The sequence below is a fragment of the Diachasma alloeum genome, unplaced genomic scaffold (genome assembly GCF_001412515.2).
Source record: "Diachasma alloeum isolate Michigan unplaced genomic scaffold, Dall2.0 Dall_scaffold_00313, whole genome shotgun sequence".
NCBI classification, from domain to species: Eukaryota; Metazoa; Arthropoda; class Insecta; order Hymenoptera; family Braconidae; genus Diachasma; species Diachasma alloeum.
The window spans coordinates 108,358-135,911 of record NW_021680452.1 but is presented as its reverse complement, the minus strand read 5'-3'; the positions used below and the strand labels follow the sequence as shown (position 1 = coordinate 135,911).

Genomic DNA, 27,554 nt, shown 5'->3' with positions numbered 1-27,554 from the left:
ACCAGTGGGGGAAACGTGACAGTGGGATACCGCCAAACGTCGCGGGTGTGTGGAGAGGGGGAACGACTGAGAGAGGTAGACGAGGCGCAGGAGGAGGAGGAGGCGACGATGTATTTTATCCATACAGTTGAAGAGCGACCGTAACGGTGTGTTTATTTCATACGAGTGGAATAGAGATGGAAAAAATACTCGACTCGGGTGTGCAAGAGTGAGAGACAGTGCCAACCAAGTAGGAAAAGCTGAAGAGAGAGAGAGGGGGCGCGGGTTGAGAAAGAGCCTCGCTCGCCACGGCATGAAACGTTCAGGCATGTCTCGAACTCCCGGCATGCTCGTTGCTGGCGAGTAGACACTAAATACTGTCTGTGTCGTTACATTTTCACGGGACTTTTCCTCGTTTTTGCACCTCTCTACCATTTATTATTACTTTTTTTGTCATAAAAAATAGAGGGAAGAAAACGAGACAGGTCGGTGTTGTGCTTCACGGGTTTGTGATTTGTTCTGTGCTGCGAAATTTTTCGGCGAGGAGGCGAAATAATTGAGGTGAACCGGGGGACCCAGTGATTTTTTGAGAATCTGACAGTGAGTGTGTGCCAGGCAGCTCGAAAAGACGCTCGCAGATTCGTATTTGACGTGATTGTTCGCCGAGTGGCAGTGGTTCAGAGAGCTTTTTCGAGTTTATCCAGTGCACGGGAGTACGGTTTCAGGAGCTTTTTCAGCTCAATACGACTGTTTTAATTGTTTGTAGTTGTTAACAGTTGGGGAGAGCAAACTGCGATTTACGGAGTTTATGTGGGAGTTTGGGGAAGAGTTTGAATAACGCACTCACTGATAAATGAAAGGATAAAACTTGAGAATTTATTCGGAGTTCTGGGGAATGGATAAACAGGTTGTGGTGAAGTGAGTGATTTTTTTTTACTGAGTATATCCTGACGAGTGGTTTCAGTGAAGAAATATTTCGGTTGCAGTTTATTACTGGGATTTGTTCAATTATTGGAAGGCGCATTTTTAATTGATTTGTTAATTGAAAGTTTGTGAGCTCTGGAGATTTGTTTTTTTTTCATGATCAGTGCCTGGGTCGTGTCCAGTGATATTTATATACATCTTAAAAAACTGGTAACAGACACGCATCTTCTTCTGCTGCTGCTTCCCCCCTCTCCCCCGTACCCCTTTCCACTGTTGACTTCTTCTCCCGGCAATGTTAACGGTGGAATTCCGCTCTAGAGGAATCTGAAGGCGGGGACTCTGACGTCACTCCGCTCATGATAATGAGGTATTCATGATGGCGGAGTAGCAAGAGTGGAATTGAGAAGATTTTTGAGAATTTAGGGATTTTTTGACAGTCGGAATTTTCACTCTTGCTACTTCAGTTTTCATTCATTTACATTTTTAGATAAAGATTTGAGGGTTTTGCTCTGAAGAAATGACTGGATTATTGATTGCTCCAAGATGAGAGGCTAAATTTTGTTGGGAGAGTTTTAGAATGTTAGATTCAGTGAATTGGATTTTGGACGACAAATAACTCAGGAATTCAAAGAGTCAATAGGATTAATTGACAAGTTAAAGACTCCAGGAATGATGATGATAGTTAAATATTTACTCGTGTCGAGAAATGAAGATAAAAGTCAGAAGTCTGTTGTGAGGAGGTGGAGAACAGAAGATGATTACGAAAATATTAGGTTGTTTGATTGAAAATATCAAGGGCTGTTAGGTTTAGAGATAAATGTCGAGGAATCTTTTTTATGGCTCTTGACATTTTTTACATTTTTCTGTAGTTTTACTCCTGCAGGTCCAGAGATATTTTGGAAATTGTAGACAATTCGTTTCGTGAAAAAGGAGAACAAGACGGTCGCTGCACATTACAAATATCTCTGAGACTATCAGATTTTGAGAGAAATGTCAGGTCTTCTTCACTGAGAAAAAAAATTTCTAATATCTGAAACATATTTTCTTGAGAGAAGTAAATTATTTTCAATGGCTTAAATCTCAGAATGTGTGCATTTCACGGAACTCGAATGAATTTTCATTCATTGCTATCGTTCCGCGTTACGTCATGAATATTTTACATATTGCAATATTGAAAGTGCATAACGAAAACATCATGAAAACAATAAAAACTAGAAGATTGACGATTCTTCTACGCAATTTAATTAAGTTCATTTGCGACAAAATCATACTTGAGTACAAGAATATTTTAAAGCATGAGGCCTTTCTCGGGTCATGTGAGTTGAGATGCCTGAGAGAATTAAGCAATTGAAGTAAATTTACTTGTCTCAAGAAAATATGTTTGGGATATTAGAAAAAAATTTTCTCAGTGTTCGCAGCCCTTAGAATTGCCGACAAAAATCTTGTTTTGGCATTTCTATCTCGATGCGTTCTAGCTGTGGAAATGAATCGAAGAATTCAATTAGACGATTTCATTTACCTGAAAGTGTCAAGATTAATTTTTGTGCACCAATTGAAATGACTAGAAAAGGTTTTTATTCGTAAAATAGTGACAATACTGTTGACAAAAAGGATTTGAATCAAAAAACTTCATTCGACTATGTTACGAATGTCTCTAAAATTATCAGATTTGACGAAAAATGTGGAAAGATGTCTCCTGCAACCTTTTCACTCTTCTCTCCACAAATGGTCTTCTGACATGATGAAATGAACAATTTCGAAAGATCAATTTCATACAGAACATTCTGCAAATATTCCTAAAACCATTAGATTTACAAAACTTCAAGCAATCGATGATTTTTTTTTCAACTGATAGACAGAGTTATCTCCATCATTTTGACATCAAAATTTTAATTCACCAATCCAAGTTGATTATTCATAAATGAAATAGACTCTATGGACCGAATGTGAGCATGAGGTCAGGGGTAATTGGGGAAGAATGGACATTTGATGAAGCGGAAACTATCGAATGATTCGACAGCAGAAGATTTGTCTTAGGCGAATCTAGGAGTGTACAAATGTTTTTAAGTAATGTACAAACTTTTTCGCACTTGAAAAACATTTGTACATATGATTATTTGACTCTCCTACACTTAAACATTCCCTAAATTGAATTTTCCACTGACGAATATTCTGCTAGTTTCAGCTTCATGGACACTTGACTCTTTCTGAAATTTCAAGGAATTATTGAATTGTTTATAAAATTGTATGATTTTTTTTTCATGGAGTTTCATTGTTTCCCTCTGTCATAATCATAGGGTAATTGATGAATTTGTTTCTGAGTTATGAACACTGATACAACGATTCATTTATTGCCAGTGAGATTCGTTATTGTTAACTATTAATAAACGGTAGAGTTGAATATGACCAAATAATTGGTCCAGTTGAATCCTAGCCTTCAATCAAATTCATTTTTTTAACAATAACTAATCCTTTCTATCAACGAATATTAAAAACAAAGTCAAAGCTGTCCATTATACTCCAATTTCCTACGGGACTTGAAATTTTAGAATTTCCATTGGCCTTTTTGTTCAATATATTTTTCCATATTGCTCTCTCTTTTTATGTTTATTTTCAGAGTCTTCCAACAGGTGCATTATAAATTCGAGAATAAAACTCACAAAATCCCGTGTATAAGAAAAAAATTGTTTATTTCAACCAATTGTTTATTTTTACCAAAAATGTTGGTTCTACTATTTCTCCCATTAGTCTAAAGAATTGCCCAATTTTCAAAAAGGCTCTTGACGAATCTTTCTAAAGCCCTCGCTCCAAAATATTTACAAAACAAGCAAAATAGTATATTTCGATATGAGTGAGACGGAATTGAGTAGCGAAGCGATAATGGGGTACAAGTCGATTTTGACTGTTAGCCAGTTTTCGATGAATATCTCGAAATTTAAGGGAGATAGCAAAATTGTTGTCATAACCTTTTTTGTAGTACTGAACTCGCTCTACAGAAAAGGTTATTACGACAATTTCGCTATCGCCCTTAGATTCGAAGATATTTCTCGAAAATTCAGCTAAGAGTTAAATCGACGTATTTTCTTCGTTTCTTTTTCGTTTACAACTGAACGAAAAAACTTTTTGTTTATTTTTAATTTACGAGTAAACCAAAATGTACTTTTCGGCACGAGGTGAACGTAGCAGTAGTTTCAAAATAGTATATTTCGATACGAGTGCGGAAAAGCACGAGCCGAAGGCGAGTGATATAATCCCACGAGTGAAAAAACATTTTTCCCATGAGTATCGAACGATATTTTTCATCACAATGTGTGGAAAAGGGATGTTCAAGTCAAAAAGTTACTTTTTGGCACAGCGTGATGAAAAAATGAATTTCAAACGCATCTTCCACACGTTCTCTCCCACTTCACAAAAGAATAATTTCAGTTTACGTTGTTAAAAAAGTCGTTAAAAAAGTTTAAGTTGTTAAAAAAGTCGATAAACAACGAGATCACAAGTAGGACAAATTGATTAATGATGTTTTATTATTTAAATGTATCTCAATGTCCCTCTGTTTTGTACTGAATCTAGAGCGCAGTGAAATATGCCAAGGAGACGGAATGGGGAGATACCACTTCCGGACGGGTGGGACGTCGCCCAGGATTTTGACGGAAAGACGTACTTCATCGATCATAATACGCGGAAAACCACCTGGATCGATCCTAGAGACAGGTGAGAATGCTTGAACATCACGCACTCCAAGACCAGTTTTTTTTCTTGCTGTTTCTTTCCTTTTTTCCATTTTTTTTCTTCTCTCTTTTTGGTTTGGTGCATTTTTCTTGCAATTACGTTAGTCATCTCTCGAACGCACATGCAAGTACTCGTCTCTGGTTGTCCGTTTGCACTCCTCTCGCCTCTCTTGGCTGCTGGACTGCTGCACGCACACAACGTCAGGCCAATCGTTCGCCGCGCCCGCATTCCAGGCGCCAGGGCCGGCGCTCACTTTTGCACGTGCCCCTGGCGTTTCGCTTGTTGTTTATATCGTGGGTAACTAGGAGAAAACGTGAAAAATCGTTGACATATTTTTTTACATTTTTTAAAAACGATTTTTCTTTAATTCTGTCGACATCTCTGTGCTTTTTTCGGGAGCATTTATCATTCCAGGATTTTTTTCATGCAATTTGCCATTGAGAATTATGAAAAAGGCGTCGAAATATTGATCGATATGCCAGATATGATGTTTTACTGTTTCTGCGGAGGTCTTGGCCACGATTGTATCGTAAGTCCTCGTTGAAGGAATCTTTTATCGAATTCCATTTCTTTGAATGGTTTCGCTATCTTTAGGTCATACTTTTAAATGTGGAAAAAGTATCGGAGAATTTTTTAGTGTTCGTTACATATCTAGAATGATTTTGTTATATTTACAGAGATTTTTATTTTCAAAATAGTTGGGTTTGGATTATTAAAAGCATAGAATCAGTGGAATTTTGTGGTACTGCTCGAGAATGAGGGGTTTTAGATGGAAACGTCAAAAGATCTTTTGTGTAGCTGCCGAAATTTCCAACAGAAAGTATCTTTTAACGATTTCTCCTAAAGGCATTCAACCGAAATAATTCCATATTTAACATGATACTTTATCATCTCGCTGCCAAAGCTTTATTATTTCATTTTATTTTATTATGATTGCGACGAACTCGTTTAGACAATCAATTCATTCAAACCTTCCAAAAATTTTGGATTATTTTTGCGAAAATAATTTATTGGGCGATTTTTTTTTTGAAATTCGATATAAAAAAATGTGGAACACGTTTCGGAATATTGATTAGTATTTACTGATTTGTCACATATGATATTTTACCGTTTGGGAAAAGATGTAAGAGCAATCCTTCATCGAATTTTGTTCCTCTCAATGATTTCGCGATGTTCAGTTCTGACTTCGAAATGTAATAACATATAATAACAATTCGTTGACATGTGTAAAATATTTGTTTCATATTTTTAAAGATTTTTCTCGCATTATTGTAAATATGGATTCAATGGAATTCTACTTAACTGTTCCTCCATCTCGGGAATGAGTGATTGTAGAAGACGATGTCAGAAGATCGTTTTCGTAGCTACCGAAATTTCCAACAAGAAATGATTCTTGATATCTTCTCCTGAGGCCACCCATTACTGAGATAATTCCATACTTAACAAGATGTAAAAAATTGACATGATGTTTTATCATCTCGCTACTGAATCTTTATGATTTTATTATGATTACAACGCACTTTTTCAGGTAATCAATTGATTCAAACCTTCAAAAATCGTTGCGACATTAATGATAAAATAATCTCTTTGCATATTCTCCTTGAAAAAAAATGTCAGAAAAAACAAGTCTGAAGTATCTTGAGAATGCGAACGTCACGAAACCCAGCGTTTACTTTCACTCTGGTGTTTTTTAAAATTCAGACGTTACCTAAAATGCTATGAATTCAGTAGCGGAATGATAGAGTCGACTTATCTCCCAGTTGAGGTTTCGAGAAATATCTCTGGTTCCAAGAAAGACAGAGAAATTTTTTAGAACATTTTTGTGGAACGGAATAAGAGCTAATAGTCCAGTCAATTAAGCCGATAAAAATGTGAAATCTCATGATTATCCGGCTGTGTACGAAAAATTGTCATTCGTAGGGCAAAAGAGGTTCCGAATAGCATATCAAAATGTTTGAAGAATGTTCAAACGGCGTATTATTCAAATTAATTAAAAGCCATCGGTTTTTCAACGTTTATCGCCAAAACACTGAGCACTTCAGCTCAACTCAATCAATTGGAAAACAAAAAATACCAGCGTGTGGAGGAGACAATTTTCTATAAATTTAAAGTGGGAGCCAAAGTTCAACAATGAATTGTTTTCACATGAAAAAATCTCGAAGTTTTTTTTACCCTGAACGATGCTGTCCTCGATAGCGTCGAGTGAGCTGCGCACGCAGCCACAGGCGATCAGCTGATCGTTTGGCATCATTCGGGTAAGAGAGATTTTGAATTTTTTTATGTACTAGAAGGCTAGGCCCCCGGCTCGCTCCGCTCGCCAACCCCCATGTGACCCCCATAATCCCTGTTCTGACCCTTGTGACCCTTAATCTAACCCTCGTGACCCTCATTATACCCCGCGTAACCCTTTGACCTTTAATTTATTTTAATTTTCTTTGACCCTTAATTTTGGAGTTTTAATTTTGAGCACCAAATTTTCACCACCAAAAGTCGATTTGGATTTTTAGAATACAGAGAGATATTGAAATCCTCATGACCCTTAGTTTCTGCACCCCATTTGTAGCCTTAATCTGACCCTTGTGACCCTTAATCTTGAGACCTTTAATCTGAGCCACATAAGCCTTAATCTCATCCTTGTTGCCCTTACTTTGACCCTCATGACCCTTGTAACCCATAATTTCAAAGTCTTAATTTTGATCACTAGAAGTCGACTTGGATTTTTATAATATAGAGAGAACAACAATGCATTATAGAATATCGGTTTCCACATCAAAGTTATAGATAATTTTCTTCTCTACACGCTGGTATTTTTTGTTTTGGAATTGATTGAGTTGCGCGGAAAATATTGGTGTTTTTGGCACTAACAGTTGGAAAAACGATGGTTTTTAATTAATTTAAATCATACATCGTTTAAACATTCTCTAAACATTTTGCTATGTTATTCAGGACAATTTTGACCATCGATTGACAATTTTTATGACACCGTCGTATTAGCGAGGGTCCAAACACCTTCATTGATGGGACTATAAAAAAGGATCTCTACGAAAATTTAGCTATTCTCCTTATATTAGATGCGGAGCTATTCTGCAAAAACTCAAGTATATGCCGCATGGATTTATCCTTTACCATTTCTGATGAATGATATAAAAGTGTCTCACTCGTCACAATAATTCCATCTCCACTTTACCAAATTTTTGATTGGGAAATATTTCAGAACGTGATGTTTAGTGAAAAGATTCATGAGGAAATTCTTTCAATTTTTTTATTTTGAATAACTTGGCACTTTACTCAAACAATTTTTCACCCGGAGATTATTATCGTTTAATGACTTTTATCCTCGCTACGTGGGTTTTGTAGCATTTACGGGAGTATTTAAAAGTATATTTTATTTTATCATTTAATTTGAAATTCTGTATCGAAGGGGTAAATAAGATTTCAGTTAACCATGGTCATTGCTATTCTCGCAGGAACAAATGATTTTAGAGGGAACGCTCAAGATTTTTTTTGTATCTGAAAAACTTCATTGTAAAAATGTCTGACAATTTCCTTGAACGTTTCAGATTCGTTCAAAATATATCAGAAATTAGTGGGTTGAGAACAGAATGTTAGAAGACCATTTTTGTAGCTGGGGAAATGTTTCATTGAAAAGATTTTTCGGTATTTTTTTTTCTGAAATCATTCATTACCCAGATAATTTTATCATTAACCGAGGAGTCGTGAGATGAGTGAGCAAAGTTGATTCAGAACATTTTTGAATTATCGCGGAAACTGCTAGTGGTTTGGCAAAAAAATATCAAAAAACCTTTTTGTAGCTGAGAGAGTTTCTTGTAAAAATGTTGTCTGACAATTTCCCTCAACATTTCAGATTACTTTCAAAATATCTTAGAAATGAGTGGGTTGAGAAGAAAATGTTGAAGGACCTTTTTTGTAGTTAGAAAAATTTACCACTAAAAATTGCTTTAGCATTTACTCCTGAAAATATTCATCATCTACATGATCTGATTATCAATCGGAAAATCGTGTAATGGATCGAACATTGATCAAACAACTAATAAAATTAGACGCAGAAAATGTTCCTTGACAAATTTGAAATCTTCAGAAAATAAGTTATGACCGACACAATTATCGCATTAACAAATAAATCTTAAAGTGAGTTTAAAGAGAATTATTTTAAATATCTAGCAAATATTGTCGCTCCACCTTTTCTGTAGTTGAGAAAATTCTCCATACAAAACCTTTCTTGTCACAATTTCTCCTGGAATCAGTGGAGGAGATGATTTCATGATTAACCGAGCAAGTCTCTACGTTTTACCACTCCAAACCAGAAATTTTGTTCGAACGTTTGGCCTTAGATTTGAGAAGAACTATCAAAGCACACTGAAACGTCCGTGACACATTTTTTATCTCGTTTGTTTGTGCCGCAAAAAAACTCGTTTGATCAAGGCTGTACAATGTGTACTCTGAAATAGCGAAAAAAGAAAACGATAAAAAAGCATTTGAAGATAACCGGATATCCGGTGATACTTTGCCGTGCTATGAATATTTGAAATATTTGGAATTTCGCTGATACCTATTGTACGCTTGAAAAACACGACAGGAAGTGACTACAAACGGTGAAGAGGGGCTCCAGTGATTTTAAGAAATCCACATGGCTTCAGTTTTATTCTTCTGAGATTTTTTTTTCCTCTTAATTTCATCATTCTGTTATCGCCTTTGGTGGAGAAATCTTGAGGCTTCCTCATCTTACTGTTGCGTTGCCTCGGCTCTCACCTCGTCCCACACAACCGAAAAATCATTAATTTCTGGATTTTTTCTTGCTTGTCGTACACAGTTGAGTTTCCTTCGTGATGCGCATACGAAGCGACTGATTGCACAATGATTTTTTCTCAGATGGTTTGAAGTAAATAGAGAAGTCTTGTGGGATTATTCTGGTTATTCTTAAAATATTAATCTTAATGATAAAAAAATAGAGAAAATTTAGGAGATTATTCTGCATAGAGAAAAAAATCACTGTACAGTCTGGGTAATTGGTTGCAAAATTGCATTTCAGGGATTTTAATTTGAAAAAAACAACGTGAGGTGAAAGATGAAATGTTTTTTTTTGAAACGTAATTTTTTGCAAACGAACAACCCAATTTTTGAGCTGTTGGTAGAAAAATGGTAGAAAAAAAGGGAACATTTCACCGAATTTTTTTCTGTGAAGCAAGTGGATTTTGAAGAAAGTGACAAGAGATTTTTCTGTACTGAAGACATTGAGAACAGGAGAATTATGAATGTAGATTAGTTTGCAAATATCTCCTAAACGAAGAGATTAAAAAAATTATATTTCTCCACATTTTTTCCTTCCAAACACATTTGCGAAATTCGGGATTTTTTTGGTTGTGAAACACGAATAGTTTGGTAATTATGCAATGGAGTGAAGAGCAAGTGATTTCATGGCAAAATACATAAAACATAAAAAAACATAAAAAACATAGAAAACATAAAAAATGATCACTTTACCAAATGTAAAAAATGATTAAACATTAATGTCTGCAAAGAAAGAATTGAATCAATTTGTCCATCCACGAGAATTCAGTCCACTTGTATTTTATCATTTTCGTGAAACGTAATATACGTTAATTCAGTCACTTACAAAATAATTGCACGAAATTGGGGACAATTAAATTTGGCATTTTATTCCAAACTTTCTTGCTTCTCGTTTGTCCACTCCAAGTTCCATCCCACTGATAAAATACGTGGAAGGGGAACGACTGATGGTTGATTATAATCATTCCAACGTTTTTGTTTTTTTTTCCTCTTCCAATGGTATTTCGTGGCGCAGTGGAATTCCGAATGAGAAATTCAAAGATGAACCTGCTCGTTCGATGGCCATTCGTGTATGAGTGCGGGGCTGGGTTCTTGTGGCATCCTGAAAACTTTCTCCTCACCAGGTGCGAATGCACAGGAAACTTCTGTATGTCCTTTATTATCTCGTGAAGATATCTGAATATTTTTATCACTTTGAAACCAACAAATGTAATCAATAAAAAAAACAATCACCACATCGTTAGAAAGATACTCTTAGTGGTTGGGAATGTCTTCTAAAAAAGAGAAACTCCCACCGAAAAATGAACATTAAAATTAAAAAGTAAACAAGCAGGGGTTCGAGTCTATGCGACAGAAGGCATGTGACCGTTACATTTTGCGTTATTAGTCTCCTTTTGTTTTATTTCTACCGATTCCATTGGTAGTAAGCTTCCGAATGGCTCCGTAGCCATTCCCTATCTTTGTAACAGTCATCCAACCGTAACCACATGCTACCGGGTGACTACAGGAGAATATTCAATCTTTTAATGAAAAAGATTTATAGAAAAGGTTGAATATCTCCGAAACTGCTTGACCGTTGCGCCTGTCCAAAACACCAACCTTCAGTATTGTAAGAGCTATAATCATATCAAATTTCAACTTGCTATCTCCATTTTTTCTCAAGTTTTCGTGTGTACAAGAATGAAAAAATTTTAAAAACGAAAAAGGGGGATGCCTTAGAGACTTTGTATGAACGGCTATATATTTTTTGATTGATCCAGATAGTGGCTGCCGAGACGAGTATTTTGAAAAAAAATTGGAATCCGTCAAGTAGTTCATGAAATATCAGAACAAATATATTTACACAAAAGGCTGCATATCTCAGGAACCGCTCGGGCGATTGCGCCCATCCAAAATACCAACCTTTAGTATTATAAAAGCGAGAACCATATCAAATTTCAACTTGCTATCTCCTTTTTTTCTCAAGTTATCGTACGTACAGGATTTTTCATGAAAAACGGAAAAACTGCAATATCTCTAAACTGTGTATTGAAGAGTCTATATATTCTGATTGGCCTGCATAGATGCCATCGAGACGAGTGTTTTGAAAAAAAAATGAAATCGATGCAGTAGTTTCGGAGATGATGAGGAAAAACGAAATTTAAACAAGTTGTTATATCTCAAAAACTACACTGATAGAACGGATTAGTTATTGTTAACGAATGGATTTTGGTTGGAGTTAGGGTCTACTCGGTCCCACCAAATGTTCATTCGTTGATAGTTAATGAATGTATATTTGAGGAGGCTTGTTTGACTTGACTTTCGCCATTCGTTAACTATTAACGAATATTCATTTGGTCATATTCAACTCTACCATTCGTTAATAGTTAACGAATCTCGTTTGGAATAAATGAATCATTCTATCAGTTTACTGGACTCCACCGTATTCCACCGTATTTTTGTTGAATTTTCTAAAAATTAATCACCAAAAACCCAAGTTGTCGGATACATACAGACATTACCCTAAAAATATCATTTCTTCACGTTTCATAACGCTGATGACAAGAAAGTGATATCTCAAACCACGTAAAAATGAATCAATTCGTTTAATATTTTTTTAGCCTCAATTCTAAAATATTTTAATGCAAAAACCACTTGAATTTATTTGAGAACTTGTTTTTTTGGTATGAACCAATCGTCTTGCCCTCATCTTTCGGACAAGTATAAAATTTCTTGGTATAAGATTTTTTTTTTTAGTGAAATTGAACGCTTCGTAATTTTCAAGTCATGAATTTCTTGATACAAGTAAAGACGTACTTCTCAAAAAACTCTTGTCTTCTCAGTTTAGATTTTAACGATGATTTTGAAAAGATATTCGCCTTCGTGTGGAACAAGGTTCCGTTCAAGTTGGGGTCTAAACAGCGTAAGTGAGTCTCAGCGGCCCGATTAAATTCGCCAATAATCTCCATAATTACGACAATTTGACTACTCAAATCAAGACATTTTTTAAAGGTAATTCCCTCTTTTCTTCGCCAAAATAATTATGATGGAAAGAGGGATGAATAAACTATGATAAATGGCTTGATTCGAGACAATTTTCAACTGGCATTAGACAATCATTGCCTCATTTTAGCTGATATCCTACGATTTACACAAGTTCCCTAAATTTTCCAACGATTTTCGCATGAATTCGTCGTAAAAACTTCTCTCCAAGCATTTGATTTACATAGAAATCTACCTATTCTCATAGTTATCCCCAACATCATGCTTTGCACACATATGCCCTCATTACATCACAAAGCACAGGTAAATCCCCATCCCAGTCTCAGATATTTGCGTTCGTGGAAACGTGACTTCAGTTCTCAGAATTGCCCACTGGTTCCCCCTTAAAAATAGTCCGAGGGGGTCTTACGTAGGAGGGGGGTCTGTAAAAAATAAACGAATGGAAAGAAAAAAAAGATATTGAAAAGGACAAGAAAGGTACGCAAGTCCCCGAATATTTCCCTCTCTTTCTCACTCGTTTTTCGCAGGCTCCCTCTCCTTACATTTCTCTTTTTTTCCTCCTGAATATATTTTTTTCCCTACTATAACTTTTTTTTCCTTTTCTCTACACCTTTGCTAAAGGCAAGAAGCCTCGAATCGCCTTTTGTTGACCAATTTGTAAGCCGTCAAGCGATGGCGATCTTTTAGAGGATGGAAAAATGATTTACGACTCGAAGCGTAACGGCTACCGTTCGAAAGGATTAGAGTCCTCCGAGAGTGGGTGGCCCACTCTTCTCAAACTTGTTACGTTAGAATTTAATGACGAAAATCCGTTGACCTCAACCTAGAATTAATTTTTTCTCATCGTCGCGATTATTTCTTAAATTTTATGGCTTTTGTTCTTCTATCGAGGTGCTCATTTTTATTCATGTCTGCTAATCTCTAATTAATTAAGTGAGACGAAGGAATATTCTTCAACGATTTGATGACAACACACAATTTTTTTTGTGATACCTGCTTCAAAAGTACATTTTTCGAAACGGTTTAGTGTGTGTAAAGCGGTTGTTTTCCGCACGCCGTGCACAACGTTCACGAGCGTGCGTAAAGTGAACTTTACGCACTTATGCACAAAAACAATCACTGTACCCCCGCTACCGTTCCGAACAGCGAACTCGGCAAATATAAAAAAAATATGATGTGTTACAGGTGCGTGCGAAAAAATGGAACTTTACGCACTAGTAACACAATATACTATATGTTTATAAAATTTCTGTATAGTCATCGTTATAATTAATGCATATTATTGATCAGTTTTGGTAAAGCTTGTAGATTTGAAGATATTTGAAAATATCAGGGAAAGAAAATCCTATCAAAATTTATCTCTAAATTTTAGTAATCTTGTGGCGTAAAGCCTGTCAAGTTTTTCAGCCAAAACTCCTACACGGAAAAAGATTTTCAATTGTCAGAATCAAGTTGCTGTTTTTAAGAAACTTGGGGTCCTAACAGGCATTCTGTTAAGAATAACAAAGTGGTTACTTCATTTCAGAACAAAAATTCCTTGAATTCAGTATCAAAGATCTACTTATTTCAAGTGAAAAAACTTTTCAAATCGAGAACCATTGAGTTCTCAACTTACATACCTTTCCGTTCTTGAACTAGGAACATTCGAAAGAGATAAAATTCCAGAATAATTGAAAATTAATTCATCAGTAACTGAGTAAAAATGGTGGGTGATGTACTTTGATAACAAATGATTTATAATCGTGAATACATGAATTTTAAAATAGGAAAAATTATCAACTCAAGAACAAGAATGTTGTTAATTTAAGAACTGAACTTATGCTAGTTGCAGGTAAACATTTCTGAGAATTTTAGCTTTTTTCTCTAATTTTTGGGGTACATTTTCTTCAAATAAGAGAAAATTTCACTTATGATTTGGCTTTAGATTTCCGCAATTACAAAATTTTTTCCTGAAAACTAAAAAAAAATTCTTCCTCTGTGTAGTAGAAATGCTATGAGTTTGTCAAAAATTACAATATTTCGAGTGGAAATTCTATAAAAATACTGTAATTCCTACGCAGAAGTGTAATCTCGACTAAAATTCTGGAGACGATTCTTAAAAGAGCAATACGTTTCACAATTTTTTAATATAGAGGTGATTTTTAGCCGAAATTCTTCTTTCATGTACTCAATTCTATTTTCAAAAATCAAATCTTTGTTATTTATGAAATGACCTCAGAAATAATAATAAAAGGTCATGAAACGTTCCTGAAAAATCTCCAATTTTGGTTTGCAAAAATGTCTCTTGTCAGATTTTTTCAGCATTGCAGGCATATTTACAAGAGGATAATCTCTGAAATGTCTGTCATTTGGGATCCATAATGTCTCCAATGACCTTCCAGTAACAAAGGGAAAAATGTTGGAGTGCAATTCAGCTAGAATTTCATTCCTGCAATGTCCCTTCGTCTCTACAAGCTCGGAATAACCCTCGTTTCTGATATATTATTACAAAAAAATAATAATAATTACGGTAAAGAAATATGAAATAAAACGATGATACTGAAACTCCCGGAGGGCCATAAGTACCGATGTTTAACGCACGATGGTCACGTAGTTGATGAGCCATTACATATACGGTTATTACTATGTAAGCCGGCTACACCAGTAGGTTATATGCTCGCGATAATTAAGGATAATCATGAATGCGTTTTAATTCTAAACCATGTAGAATCTCCACCAGTACAGGGCCTCTCCCATCTCCACTAATATTTTCCATTTCTCTATCCATTTATTATCAGCATTAAATTTTCAGTTTTAACGTTTTTATGAAAGACTCATCTGTAATCGTATTGATACGACTGCACCGCGTGGGAGGTCTCAATTTTCTCGCATCCGTGGGTGGTGATATAGGTACATATTTCTGTCAATTGACACTCCCCATAACGAAGATCAACGAATGGGGGAGAAAAATCATTCTTCATTTCCTAAAAATAATTCAGAAAATAATTTCAGAAATTTCGGTCCACTTTGATCGTTCGAAAAAAAACCGAAACATGAGAAAAAAATAATTGCTAGGGGAGGCTGGAGACCTTTCTCTAATTTGGGTCACCGTGAAGTACCTTGGTATGCGTTTTGGAATGCGTTCCGCATCCGAAAAGAATTAAAGTTAAACACACGAGTTTTGACCAATGGAACAATTTCTTAAATAGCCGTCGGCATTTTATCAAAGGAAATTCTACCGAAAAAATTGGTGTTAAATTTGCCCTGAATTTACGAGAGTTTGGAGGAGGGATTTCTAATTGTTCGACGCGGCTAGAATAGCAGGAAGGACTAGATCGATTTTAGAGCGAAATTGGGAGGAAATGGAGGATGAGTCCAAATTTGGGAATTTTTAGATCCAGGGAAAAATGCCAGATTTTCTTTGGAGTAGAGGAACTTTGCACGCAGCAATTCTATTTCCTCAAGTGCTCGTCTGAACTGATTGGTTTGAAACTCAATTAAACCTTTTTTACTCCTTCAAATATGCCGCCCCATGAATTGTTCCAAATTGATGAAATTATTAGTCATCATACAATTATTTCATAGTAATTGATTTTACAACAAAATGGCTAGAATCCTTTATGGATCATTTTTGAATGAATTGACGAGAGTTTGAGGGAGGGATTTTCTAGTTGTTCGGCGCGTTTAACATAAGACGAAAGCCTCGATTGATTTTTGGAGGAATTTCCTTCCAGTTTTCGTCTGAATTAATTGCTTGAGGAAGGAACGGAGACATTTCTTTCTAGTCCGTAAAATTCTCTCCAAATATTCCTCTTGAGGGATTGTCGTAAAGCTCATCCGCTCTTTATTCTCCAACATGAAATTATTATTTATTTACACTGATAGACTGATTCATTTATTCCGAACGGAATTCGTTAACTATTAACGAATGGTAGAGTTGAATATGACCAAATGAATATTCGTTAATAGCTAACGAGTGGTTCACTTTAAAAAATGAAAATCGAGTCAAATAAGGCTTCTCAAATGTGCATTTGTTAACTATTAACGAATGAACATTTGGTGAGACCGAATAGACCCTCGTCTCCAACCAAATCCATTCGTTAACAATAACTAATCCTTTCTATCAGTGTACATTACATTTATTCACAAGAAACATTTTCAATAGTTTGATGAATATGTCCGAACCTCTTCCCCCAAAGATATATTCTAGAATAACTGTAAAACGCCTAAAATGTGCTCTGCACTTGATTTCAGCATGAAATTCTTATTGATTATACAATTATCTCGTAAATGAATGATTTTACAATAAAATGTTAGGAATCCGTTTCGATCCGACAGAATGAAATTCTCAGTAAAAATGATTTCTGATAAAAGTTTTCCCACTCAAACAATAATTGTACCTCTTCACTCCTGAATTGCATTTAATTCCACACTTGCTTCTCAACATTCGCCAATTCACCAAAGAAGAAAAGAAATAAGAATTCCATAAGTCATTCCAACAGCATTGAAAAGGAGTTATGGAATATTGCAGTTGCCTTATGGAACGATGAAGAAAAAGAAATCATAAAACCAGCGGAAAATATTTCATTTCCTTATGCGGACGGATTAAATAGATTCATTCGACAGATGGTGCACGATTGGATCTTCTCTTGGGTTGATGGTTGGGACCCACCTCGTTCCAGTAAGAGGTGGACGATACCTTGTTTAATTTTCTCGTTCAAAAAGGAGAGAAGGCAATCGTCTCCCTTCTTATTTCCTTGGAGACTTACGCACGTGCACATGCGCGCAAACGATCGTCGCATCTCCTGACTCCTTTTCAAACGCCTCTTCCTCGCAACCGGTATATAATGTATGTAACCGGCCACTCGGGCTGCCTAAAAATAGACCCTGCCGGCTTTTAAGTGCATTCCCCGCAGAGAGATGCAACCGAGCGAGCCGAGGGTTGCCCTCGGGGACACATACATTTTTTGTACTTGACTTAATTCGTTGTTTCCTTTTATTAATTTTTCCTTTTGCTCCATTTGTACCCCTCCCTCTTCTTATTCATTGATACTCGCCGGTATTTCATTTTAAACGATTTACAATCGATTCATAATTTTTTTGTGGGGATTTAGTTTGAACCGTTTTTTGTGGCAAAATAATTCCGAGAAGTTGAGGGATTGAGCGCACGGTTAGAATAAAATTGAAATTTCATGCACTGATAGAGTGATTCATTTATTCCAAGCCAGATGAATACGACCAAATGAATATTCGTTAATAGTTAATGAATGGTTCACTTGAACAGTAAAAATCGAGTCAAACAAGGCTCCTCAAATCCGCATTTGTTAAATATTAACGAATGAACATTTGGTGAGACCAAATAAATCCTCGTCCCCAACCAAATCCATTCGTTAACAATAACTAATCCTTACTATCAGTTTGGACAGTTGACTGGTAATTTTTCGGAGAGTGACATTTAATGCGATTTAGGGGGAAAAAGTCATGCAATTTCAGATTTCATTCAATATTCAATAAAATTTCGAATTTTTGACCAGCATTAAGACGAGATTTCCTCAACGTATTTGAATTTTCAATAAAAACCTCAATATTCAGTTCCAAATTACACTGAATTTTCAATTAAGGATAACCAAATAACTTTTACGGTTTAACCATTTTCAATCATCAAAAATTTGTTAATTAAATTGCCTGCCAAAATTTTGCTTGGCAAAATTCAATATTTAAAGAATTTGCGACTTACATTGATAAATGTTTAAATCTACTCATCAAAATTTTAAAATAATATAGTATTAAGAGTTTGAATTTTCGATTGATCGTGAATTAAATATTTGATAATATAGAACTGTAAATTTTCCATCAAGTGAATATTCCTAATTTATTAAAAGGGATTATCAATTAACTAAATAATCGGCAATCTGCCTATCTAAAATACTGATTAATAAAATAGTTCAAAATTTGAATATTTAAATTGATGATTACTTGAATCAGTAGCGAAGTGGTCAAACGGTTTAAGTCAATTTTGGTTATTGGCCAGTTTTCAATCAATATCACGAAATTTAAGGGAGATAGCAAAATTTTTCCCATAACCTTTTTAGTAGCACTCAATTCGCTCTACAAAAAAGGTTATTATGAAAATTTCGCAATCTCCCTTAAATTCGGAAATATTTCTGGAAAACGGAACTAAAAACTAAATTGACTTAAACCGTTTGACTACTTCGCTACTGGAATAATTAAAAGTTTAAGAGTGATGTTAACTAATTGACGGCTTCAAAATTTAACGGCAATTAAGATTTATAAATATGGCTATCCCTGAACAACACACACTGAAATTTCCAGTGAAATTAATAATTGTTAGGCATTTCAAGATTTTCAATTTGAAAGCCCAGGAACAATATTTCGTGTGCGTGCCCAAATAATCGATTTACTGATTGAATGAAAGTCTAGATTCAATCCGCAGAATTAATTTCTTGAGCTTTCATTCAATCCACGAATCGCTAATCCCCCAATTTCCAAGAATCCTCAGGAATCCACATACGCAAACTGAAATCTCTTCGGCGAATTCTCACCAAATAATCCGTAGTTGTCAAATCCCTCAACTACGCGCGTGAGTTTCCCCGAAAATTCCGTCTCTATTTTTAATTCCAAACCGCACACATACCCCACTGAGTTTTGGCGTCGATACAGCCCAAAAGAATGCGTACGCACTACAAACACTCGAGTGCCCACTGAGTCTCTCGAGCTGTGCATAAGCCCGAACTCACCCAAAACAACACAAAAATCTTAAAAAAGAAAAATGTTTTGAGGCGTGTGGACGTTTTTAGAGTGCGTTTGGTATGCACTGGATTTTTCCTAAACGCAGATGGCGACCAGTTGGTTTCCACATCCACCGTCACATTCTCCCTTCTGCCAACTTCACAAAATACTTACACATACCAATATCACCATTTATTTTCAGTGCAAAGTGCACGCATTCACATTCCAGGGGATTCCGAAAACGGAATCATGAGAATGGAATTAAATTCCTGAATATATTTCTCAATTTAACTTATTTTTTATTAATTCAGTGGGAATTTTCTTTATCCTCTTTGTGGAATACTCAGCGATACTCAATCCACATTACCATGAATTTCATGGAAGTTTGCGAGAGGAGGGGGAGGGGAGTGCGTCCAGCGTTCCGTTAAATCGCACGTGCGCGAGAAGAAGGCACATTCTTTTCTCTCTTTCTCGCCGTTTTTTCTTTTTTTTTCATTTTCATCCTCTCCACAAGTTTGTATTTATGCGCACGCGATATAGTCTCCAGCGCGGGGGCCATGACACGAATTATACGCCGAGGGGTCTCAGGAATCTTCCCAAACTTGGGTATATCTGAGACATTCCCCCTTGCGTGATGACTAGCCACATTAATTCGTAAGAGAGTCGATAAAAAATTTCTGAAATTGAGAAAATTAATTTTTACGGTCATTAAAAATTTACAAAATTTTCAGAATCTGGCATATTGGGAGTATGAGATATCATTAGGAGTATGTTTCTTGCAGTTTGTTATATTTTTTTGTACGTTAGACATAAGGAACATCATCTACCGAAATTATTTCAACCGTTTCCATTCATCTTCAAAAAACCCCCACCTCCTCAGCCATTAACGGCCATAACAGCCATTTTAATTAGAATTGAAAGAGGAAAGAATCGTAAGAGAAAAAAACAATTCTGCCACTCACATTATACCTGTACACAAAAAATTTTTTTAACTTTTAGAATCAACTTACTGCTTTTAAGAAACTTGAGGTTTCAGAAGCCATTGTACTGTAATGGTATTATATCGCATTGTATTGTAATTTCACAAGAAAAATTCAAAAAATTCACTGCTAAAACCTATTTATTTCGAGTGAGAAAAGTTCTTGAATAAAGACCCTTTACTGATTTTAAATAAGAACATCATTCAAAAAGAATGAAATTCTAAAATGATTGATCATTAATTCAAGGTTAATTAAGTCGAGGCTGACACCTCTGATGCTGAATGTGATGTAGGGGAAAAAATCATAAAATTTCCGGTTTCACTGAAAATTCAGTAAAATTCCAGAATTTTAAGCAGCATAAAGACGAGAATCCCTTAATTTATTTGAATTTTCAATCTAATATGAATATTCTGTGCCGAATAATATTGAATTTTCAGTGAAATCATAAATTTCATAATGTTTTCCTTCTAAATCGCTGTGCCACTGTCAATATATTTATCAGAATTTTCTGGTTTTCTCTTTATTTTCAGTGAAAAATGGATCTGAAATTTACAGTTCTCTCTGATTTTTCCACGAAATTCTAATTTTTTAATGACGAAATTTCTTAAATTTTCAGTGGTAATTAAGTTCTATAAAAATTTTCAAAAAGTTTACCGGAAATTTCAGACGAAAATTTTTAAGTGTTGATTCAAAACCCCGAGAGTACTAAACTGAGAGTCAAGATATACTGGAAATAATACAAAATGTGCCTTTTTAAAAAATTTTAGTACAATTCTACTAGATTTCAGTGAAAATTAATGAGATCTAGAACATCTGTCTTTGCTTTTTAGGAAATGTTTTCACAAAATAAAAAAATCGTTCATTTCCGGGATTTTCCACTCGATAAATTTCAGTCTGACAGAGTTCTGAACCCCAACGATTTTTCCTGAAAACTAGAAACTTTTTCTCTGTTTATTTCGCCTGAATTATTCTGCAAACGTGTTTGAAAGCACTGAATTTAGAGAAGAATGCCTAAAGAAGTCTTTCGATAGAATACCGCATTCTGCACCAAGTCGATTGATTCCTCTAGAACTCATCCCTCCGAAGACATTCGCAAACCCTAAATTCAATTATAAATCCCAAACTCTTCATTAATTACGCAATGACCCAAGTAATGGGTGATTCCACAATAGAACATCGAATTCAAAATTTATCACCACGCATTCTATTCCTCTTCAAATATCACAACCCAATCGACCCAAATCTCCGAAATTCCCAATGACGTAAATTATCTGCGAAACGTCAAGAGTCTACGTTGCACTTCGCACGTAACCCCTTCGCATGCGTCAAGAGCCCGAGACTAGCGATAAAATAAAAAAAAACAGTCTCTAGAGAAAGACGAATAGATAGCGTTGAATGCCCTTGGGACAGAGCCAGCCTCAGGTAGCCCCAGTTGTCGGAGACACCTACGCTTTTCCAAGCCGGTATTTTCTCACAAATGCGCGTAATAACTCAAGCACGTACAATTTAGCCCACGTAAGTGGCTCGATACAGGTAAAATGCGTGTGTAGCCAGTGGCATTAGTCGTAGAATCCACCTGACGGTGAAACTCGGGAGTTGGAGGCCGGAATTGAAACCATTATTACTGAGCAATTTTTTCCCCCCCGCTGCATTCTCTTTGCTTTATTTGTAAGGAGATATGCCAGTGTAAATTCACCATCTGAGTTATTCATTTTGATTGTTGCAAAGCGCAGACCGTGAGGCTGTGATATACGACAAGGCGCCGAGTCACTGCCGCCAGCACGCCCACGGGACACACTTGAAACGCAGGTTAATTTACCCCAGACATTAGACCGGAAAGAATTTAAAATACCCGATGGATTTTCCGCCAATTTAACTCAATATTTTTTTTTTCAAGCCCACGTTCTTGGCAGATTTCTGGAGCGTGATTCATGAAATTGTTTCGATCCTCATCTCTGACATTTTTCGATTCAAGTGGGAATCGATGATAGCGAGGTGTGAATTGATAACTCATGTCAAATATTTCTTTATCACAACGACAGGAAATTGCTACGGGTCCATTCGGAAGCTTAGTACCAATGGAATTGGCAGAAATAAAAAAAGGAAGAGACTAATGACGCAAAAAGTAACGGTCACATACCTTCTGTCGGATAGGCTTGAACCCCTCCTTGTTTAAGGGGTAACAGAAGGCTACCGTTTCCTCGCAATTTTCAAACAAATTTCCTTCTCAAAGTTATTAATATTTTTTTAACCCAAACCACATTGATCTTCATTATCGCGTCCTGGAGATTAATGTGTTTGGATTTGTAAAAATATATATATAATAACTTTCAGCAGGAAATTTATTAAAAAAATTGAAAAATCAGCGGCATTCTGTTACACCTTAACCCTCTAAGGTGAAAAGCGTAGTAGGGAGCTCAAGTGGGGACGCTGGTATTCCGCTTTGACGGCCATAGAGTGGGAATATTGAAATTCACCTTATAGGGTTATTGTACAAAATTGCACCATTCCTGTAAAATCGCCAAAAAAATGTTTTTGAAAGAATCAAGATAAATATTTTTTATATTTTAAATATTTTGAGGATCATTTTTCTGGCTATTTTACATGAATGGTGCAATTTTTTAAATAAACAAACGACATTAGCTGTGTAGGAGTCGAATTAAAAAAAATAACTCGTAAATGCTATTATACACTTTCTTTCAAAAATGTTGAAAAAAACTCTGTAGCTCAAAAATTGGAGGCCCTGGACTATTCTTAACACCTCAAGCATCTACGGAGCAAACGAATAATACACAATCAATTTTTTTGTACTATTTATTCGGCTTTAGACATATATAATTGGTATTCAATGCATGCCAAATTTCACTCCCATAGCCCGCGAATTAAAAAACTCATAGTAGTTTCCCCTTAATTCTGTAATTATCTCAATGATTGGTGGGATTTTTTTCGTAGGTCAAGAAAACATTTTCTGAATATTATCTTTAAATTGTTACGAATCATCGGTCACCTTAATTAGGATAAAAATATCTTGAATGAATCACCCTGTCGATTGAAGAAAATACGCCAATTATATTCGATCTTTTTTGTTCGCCACCCGTGCATTTTTCTTTCATGATTCACTGCAATTGTTCTCTTATTCAATCATTAATTCTGCAAAAAAGAGTCAGTATGAGAATACTGGGTCAGTAGTAGTCGAGTGAATGTGACCGTTTCGTGGGCATGAATGCGGGCAGACTAGTTTCCTAGTAGATAATGGTCAAAAGCAAGTTGTTAATTCATGCTATTCATTTAGCATGTGAAGGGAGAGGAAAACTTGTACATTATCAGATGTTGAAAAAATGTTGCAGAATGTATTAAACTTCAGATTAACCGATCGATACATGAGATTGGACATTTGGTTCAATGACTGTCACTAGAAAACATCGAGAGACATACGAAATTAAAATAAAAAGTCAGCGGACTAAATGGTGAAAGGATATTAATTCTACAACTTGGTACTGTTTATTCTCAAAATATCTCTGAAACCAACAGTTTTATTGGAAAACGTGTGAAAACCTTCCTCGTGGGGAATGTTATGAACTATATCTTACTACATTTTTTCAATAAACCTTTTCGTTTTAGAGATATTTAAAAAATAAGTTGAAAACTCGTTTTTGAGAGTATCAACATTCCTACTAGGTTCAGAATAATCCAGATTATCTGGTAGTCTAGATCCAGATTACCAGATAATCTGGATTACTCTGAACCTAGTAGTGTTGCCGCAAGAGTGTAAGAGAAACAAGACAAGACAAGAGTACTGCTGCAAGAGACAAGACAAGAGACAGATTTTTCGCTTGGTAAGACGAACAAAACAAGACAAGAGGGAAGTTCACAAGAGGCAAGAGAAAGAAATAGATATGGAACAAGGAAAAAATAATTAATCAAAAAATTCGTCAAAAACTCTTAAGTCATTAATAATATAAGGCCATTTTGTTAAATAAAACTTTATCCCTGGATATTATGAAGAATTATGTATTCCTCGGTTATATTAATCTTTCTTCTCGAATAGCGCATCTTTCATTATTGGAGCTAGTGGAGATGAGAACCATGAATTCATACACAGTCAGTACTCAACATTTTTGAACCTCAATCGACTCCGGTGTTTTCTGATGATGAAACTAGCTTTTGAAAATAACCGTTCTAAAGGAACACTAGATGCACGAATTGTCAACTAATCACAAGCCATATGAGCCAAACGAGGAAAACTCAATTTATTAATCTCACGGAATTGAAAAATAAACTTGTCGAGGTGCACAAGAGAACGCAAGACAAGACAAATTTTTTTTTCTCTTGCATATATCCAACAAGACTAAAGATGAATCTTCTCTTACCAATTGGATCAAGCCAAGACGAGTAAACCCCTAAAATTACAAGACACGACAAGAAATCGTGATTCTTGTCTTCTCTTGCGGCATCACTAGAACTTAGTAGATTTGCCAGAAAATATCATGGAATAATTGTTTTGTAGTCCATCAAAATTTCAACGTAAATGTTTTTTATTAAATTCCTCGGAGTCCCTTTCTTGGAAGATCTTTGTAAAACTAACTGCTAATCTTCTTTCATAAAGCAGATCAATTCAGTAGCTAAGTGGTAAAAGGAGGTGAGTCAATTTTGACTATTGACAAGTTTTCAATCAATATCTCGGAATCGAAGGGAGATAGCGAAATTTTCGTAATTATTTTTGTTATAGCACTCAATCGGCTCCACAAAAAAGGTTATAACCAAAATTTTGCTATCTCTCTTAGATTCCGAGACATTGATTGAAAACTGGCTAATAGTAAAAATTGACTTATCTCCTTTTACCACTTCGCTACTGAATTGGAGAATTCCATCCATATTTTCTTGCAATTGTCTCTGACACTCATAGCTTTTCTGGTCTGGAATTATTTTTGTGGTCCCAGTACTGTACTAAAATGTTCTGCGGAATAGTTTCTCTAAGATTTTGAGACGAACCCATTTCTCAATATGTTAACCAAAGCGTTTCATCCAGATCATTTGGTAAATCTTTGGATCTAGTAGGTCAACCATTAAAAGTCATGGACTCATTTTTGTAGTCCATGGAAATTTCTACAGAAAATTTCTCCTATTAAATCCTTCTTAGTTCCTTTTCTCCAAACATCTTTGCGGAATTATCTCCAAATCTTTTTTGTTAAAGTAGTCAATTAATGAATTCCATCCAGATTCTCTCGCAACTATCTCGGAAACTCGCTTTACTGAGGTAATTCTTGTAGCTGAGAAAATTTTGTACCAGTTCGGGCCTGTAAGATTTTGGAGTGAACTCATTAACTTTCAATACATTTGTGTAATAATCTGAAACTTTGATTACATACCTGAACGTCACAAGGACAATTCATAACAGCGCCATTAGTTTCCAATGGGCACCACCTTTTTTACCAAGTTGGGACTAGGTTGCCAGTTTGTGAATTTAAACTCTTTGGTACAACACAATTAATGAGATGGATGGCCAGGTAAATCACCGGGACCTCCCATTTTCTCCATCTTCCCTCTAAAGGCATTTAATTTTTAAAATCAAATTAACTATAGTTACTTCTGTAAATTCATCAGCATGATAAGGCAATTAAATTGCACGTCTTACCAGCTCTTGGCGTTACCCAGGATCCACGACGAGGACGTGGCTGGCATAGGATCCTAAAAGACCCCAATATATTTTCCTGTGGTGATTTTGACTTGTGATATTATTGTACTGTGATATTAAGGTATGTACAGGTATGCACAGGTCATTAACCAAAGAATCTCCTCCAGATTATGCTACAAGTATTACCAAAAGTGTCTTTCAATAGCTTTTCATAAATTGCAAAATTTTCGAAATGAGCGAGCAAAAAATAATTGCCACTTCCAGCAACAATGCAGAATATTTTCTCCTCCTCATCAATGGGGAGAGAAAAAAAATGCTGAAACTCATGCCACAAAAATGTTTCGGAAGAACAAAAGGCACCTGTGTGAAAAAAAAATAAATAAAAGAGCTGTATGTATATCCTGCCATATGGACAATTGCTCTCATGCCTTTTCCTTCGGATAATTCCAACGCTCCAAAAGGGGGGCAAGGAAGGAGGGCCCCCACAATAACGAGCGTATATGTGCAGTGAATTTTGTACATACTCTGTGTGCGCCTACTTTTACGTCGGTCTTTGTGCCCGTGGGAGAGTAACAGTGGTGGTGGTAGTAGTGGTGGAGGCGCGAGCAGGCATCACAGGAATGCGAGTGAAACCCTTGCATACCAGCCCGGTGATACCAGCATCGCTTGGAACATTTCATACCGTTCCGTGTTTGTAATCCCCTCTCCCCTAACTTTTGTAAAAGTACCTCTCTTCGGGGCCTTCATTCCTTTGCCGCTCTAAAACTGGGGGAGCCAACTGCATTATTGTGGGTGGAAAGCGGTCACAATGCAGGGACGATTGTCACGTTGCATTTGTTAATGCCTCAATGAATTATTTTTACCACGAACGGATTTCGAAATCACGAGAATTGTCTTTTTTTTATCTTGCATGCATTTGTAATTGTTGATGGGAATTGCTCGCTGTTTGATTAATATCTTGAGGACTTGGGGAGTTAGAGAATCATGTCATGGGAATCTTTTTGGAATTCATGGAATTACCGACGAAATAGGTCACGAGATCCATTTTTGATATTATGATCTGTCGATTGCATAGTTATTTTGGATGTGAACGATGCCACAACTTGGTGCGGAAAAACTTTACTTTTCTACATCTTTATTGCTGCCAATCAATTTTTTTCTTTGCAAAGTCCTGTAAACATTTTTTTGAAATTTTTCTATTCAGAGATATCTATGGAATAGGCGATATCTACGGAATAGTCTATCAATCTGCGTCATTTTTCTGGAACTTATCCACAGTATTGGACCCCTGTAGAAATTGATTCTAGAATAAGAAATGTCCCCTTTCTCAAGCATTATTTTATCATTTTCAACTTTACAATTTTTTATGATTCACAGAATCTGTAAGAAGAAATTCAAAATTATTCGTGTTACACCATATTAAGATCCTTTATTGGCATAATCTTCATGAGATGTGAACAGCAAAATGGCAAGAATAATGAAGAAGTGCTGTCTAGATGTCTTATAATTATTAATTCGAAATCAGTTTTTTTAACCCTGTTTTGTTAGTAGCTTTGTTGTGAATGTCACAACGAATTTTTCTTGTCATCTTTCCGAAAAATCAAGCATTCGATTGATCTGCCAATAATTCAAATCGAAAAAACATGAAAATTAAGAGATGAAAATAAAAAAATCAGACCATTTTGGTTTTTAATACTTATTACAGGTTCATCACAAAGGGGAATAATTCAGTAGCGAAGTGGTAAAACGGTACAATCAATTTTGACTATTGACCAGTTTTCAATGAA

General features: G+C 35.7%; 1 protein-coding gene across 1 annotated transcript in view; it reads left to right on the top strand.

Moving 5' to 3' along the window:
* The first annotated feature begins 305 nt into the window (after nucleotides 1–305).
* Nucleotides 306–27,554, top strand: part of LOC107039966 (protein kibra) — a 119,953-nt gene continuing 92,704 nt past the window's right edge. The window contains exons 1-2 of the mRNA XM_015259846.1: nucleotides 306–1,270; nucleotides 4,474–4,614. Of these exons, the coding sequence (XP_015115332.1) occupies nucleotides 4,487–4,614 (128 nt within the window). The 5' untranslated portion in view covers nucleotides 306–1,270; nucleotides 4,474–4,486. The remainder of the gene's footprint in view (nucleotides 1,271–4,473; nucleotides 4,615–27,554) is intronic.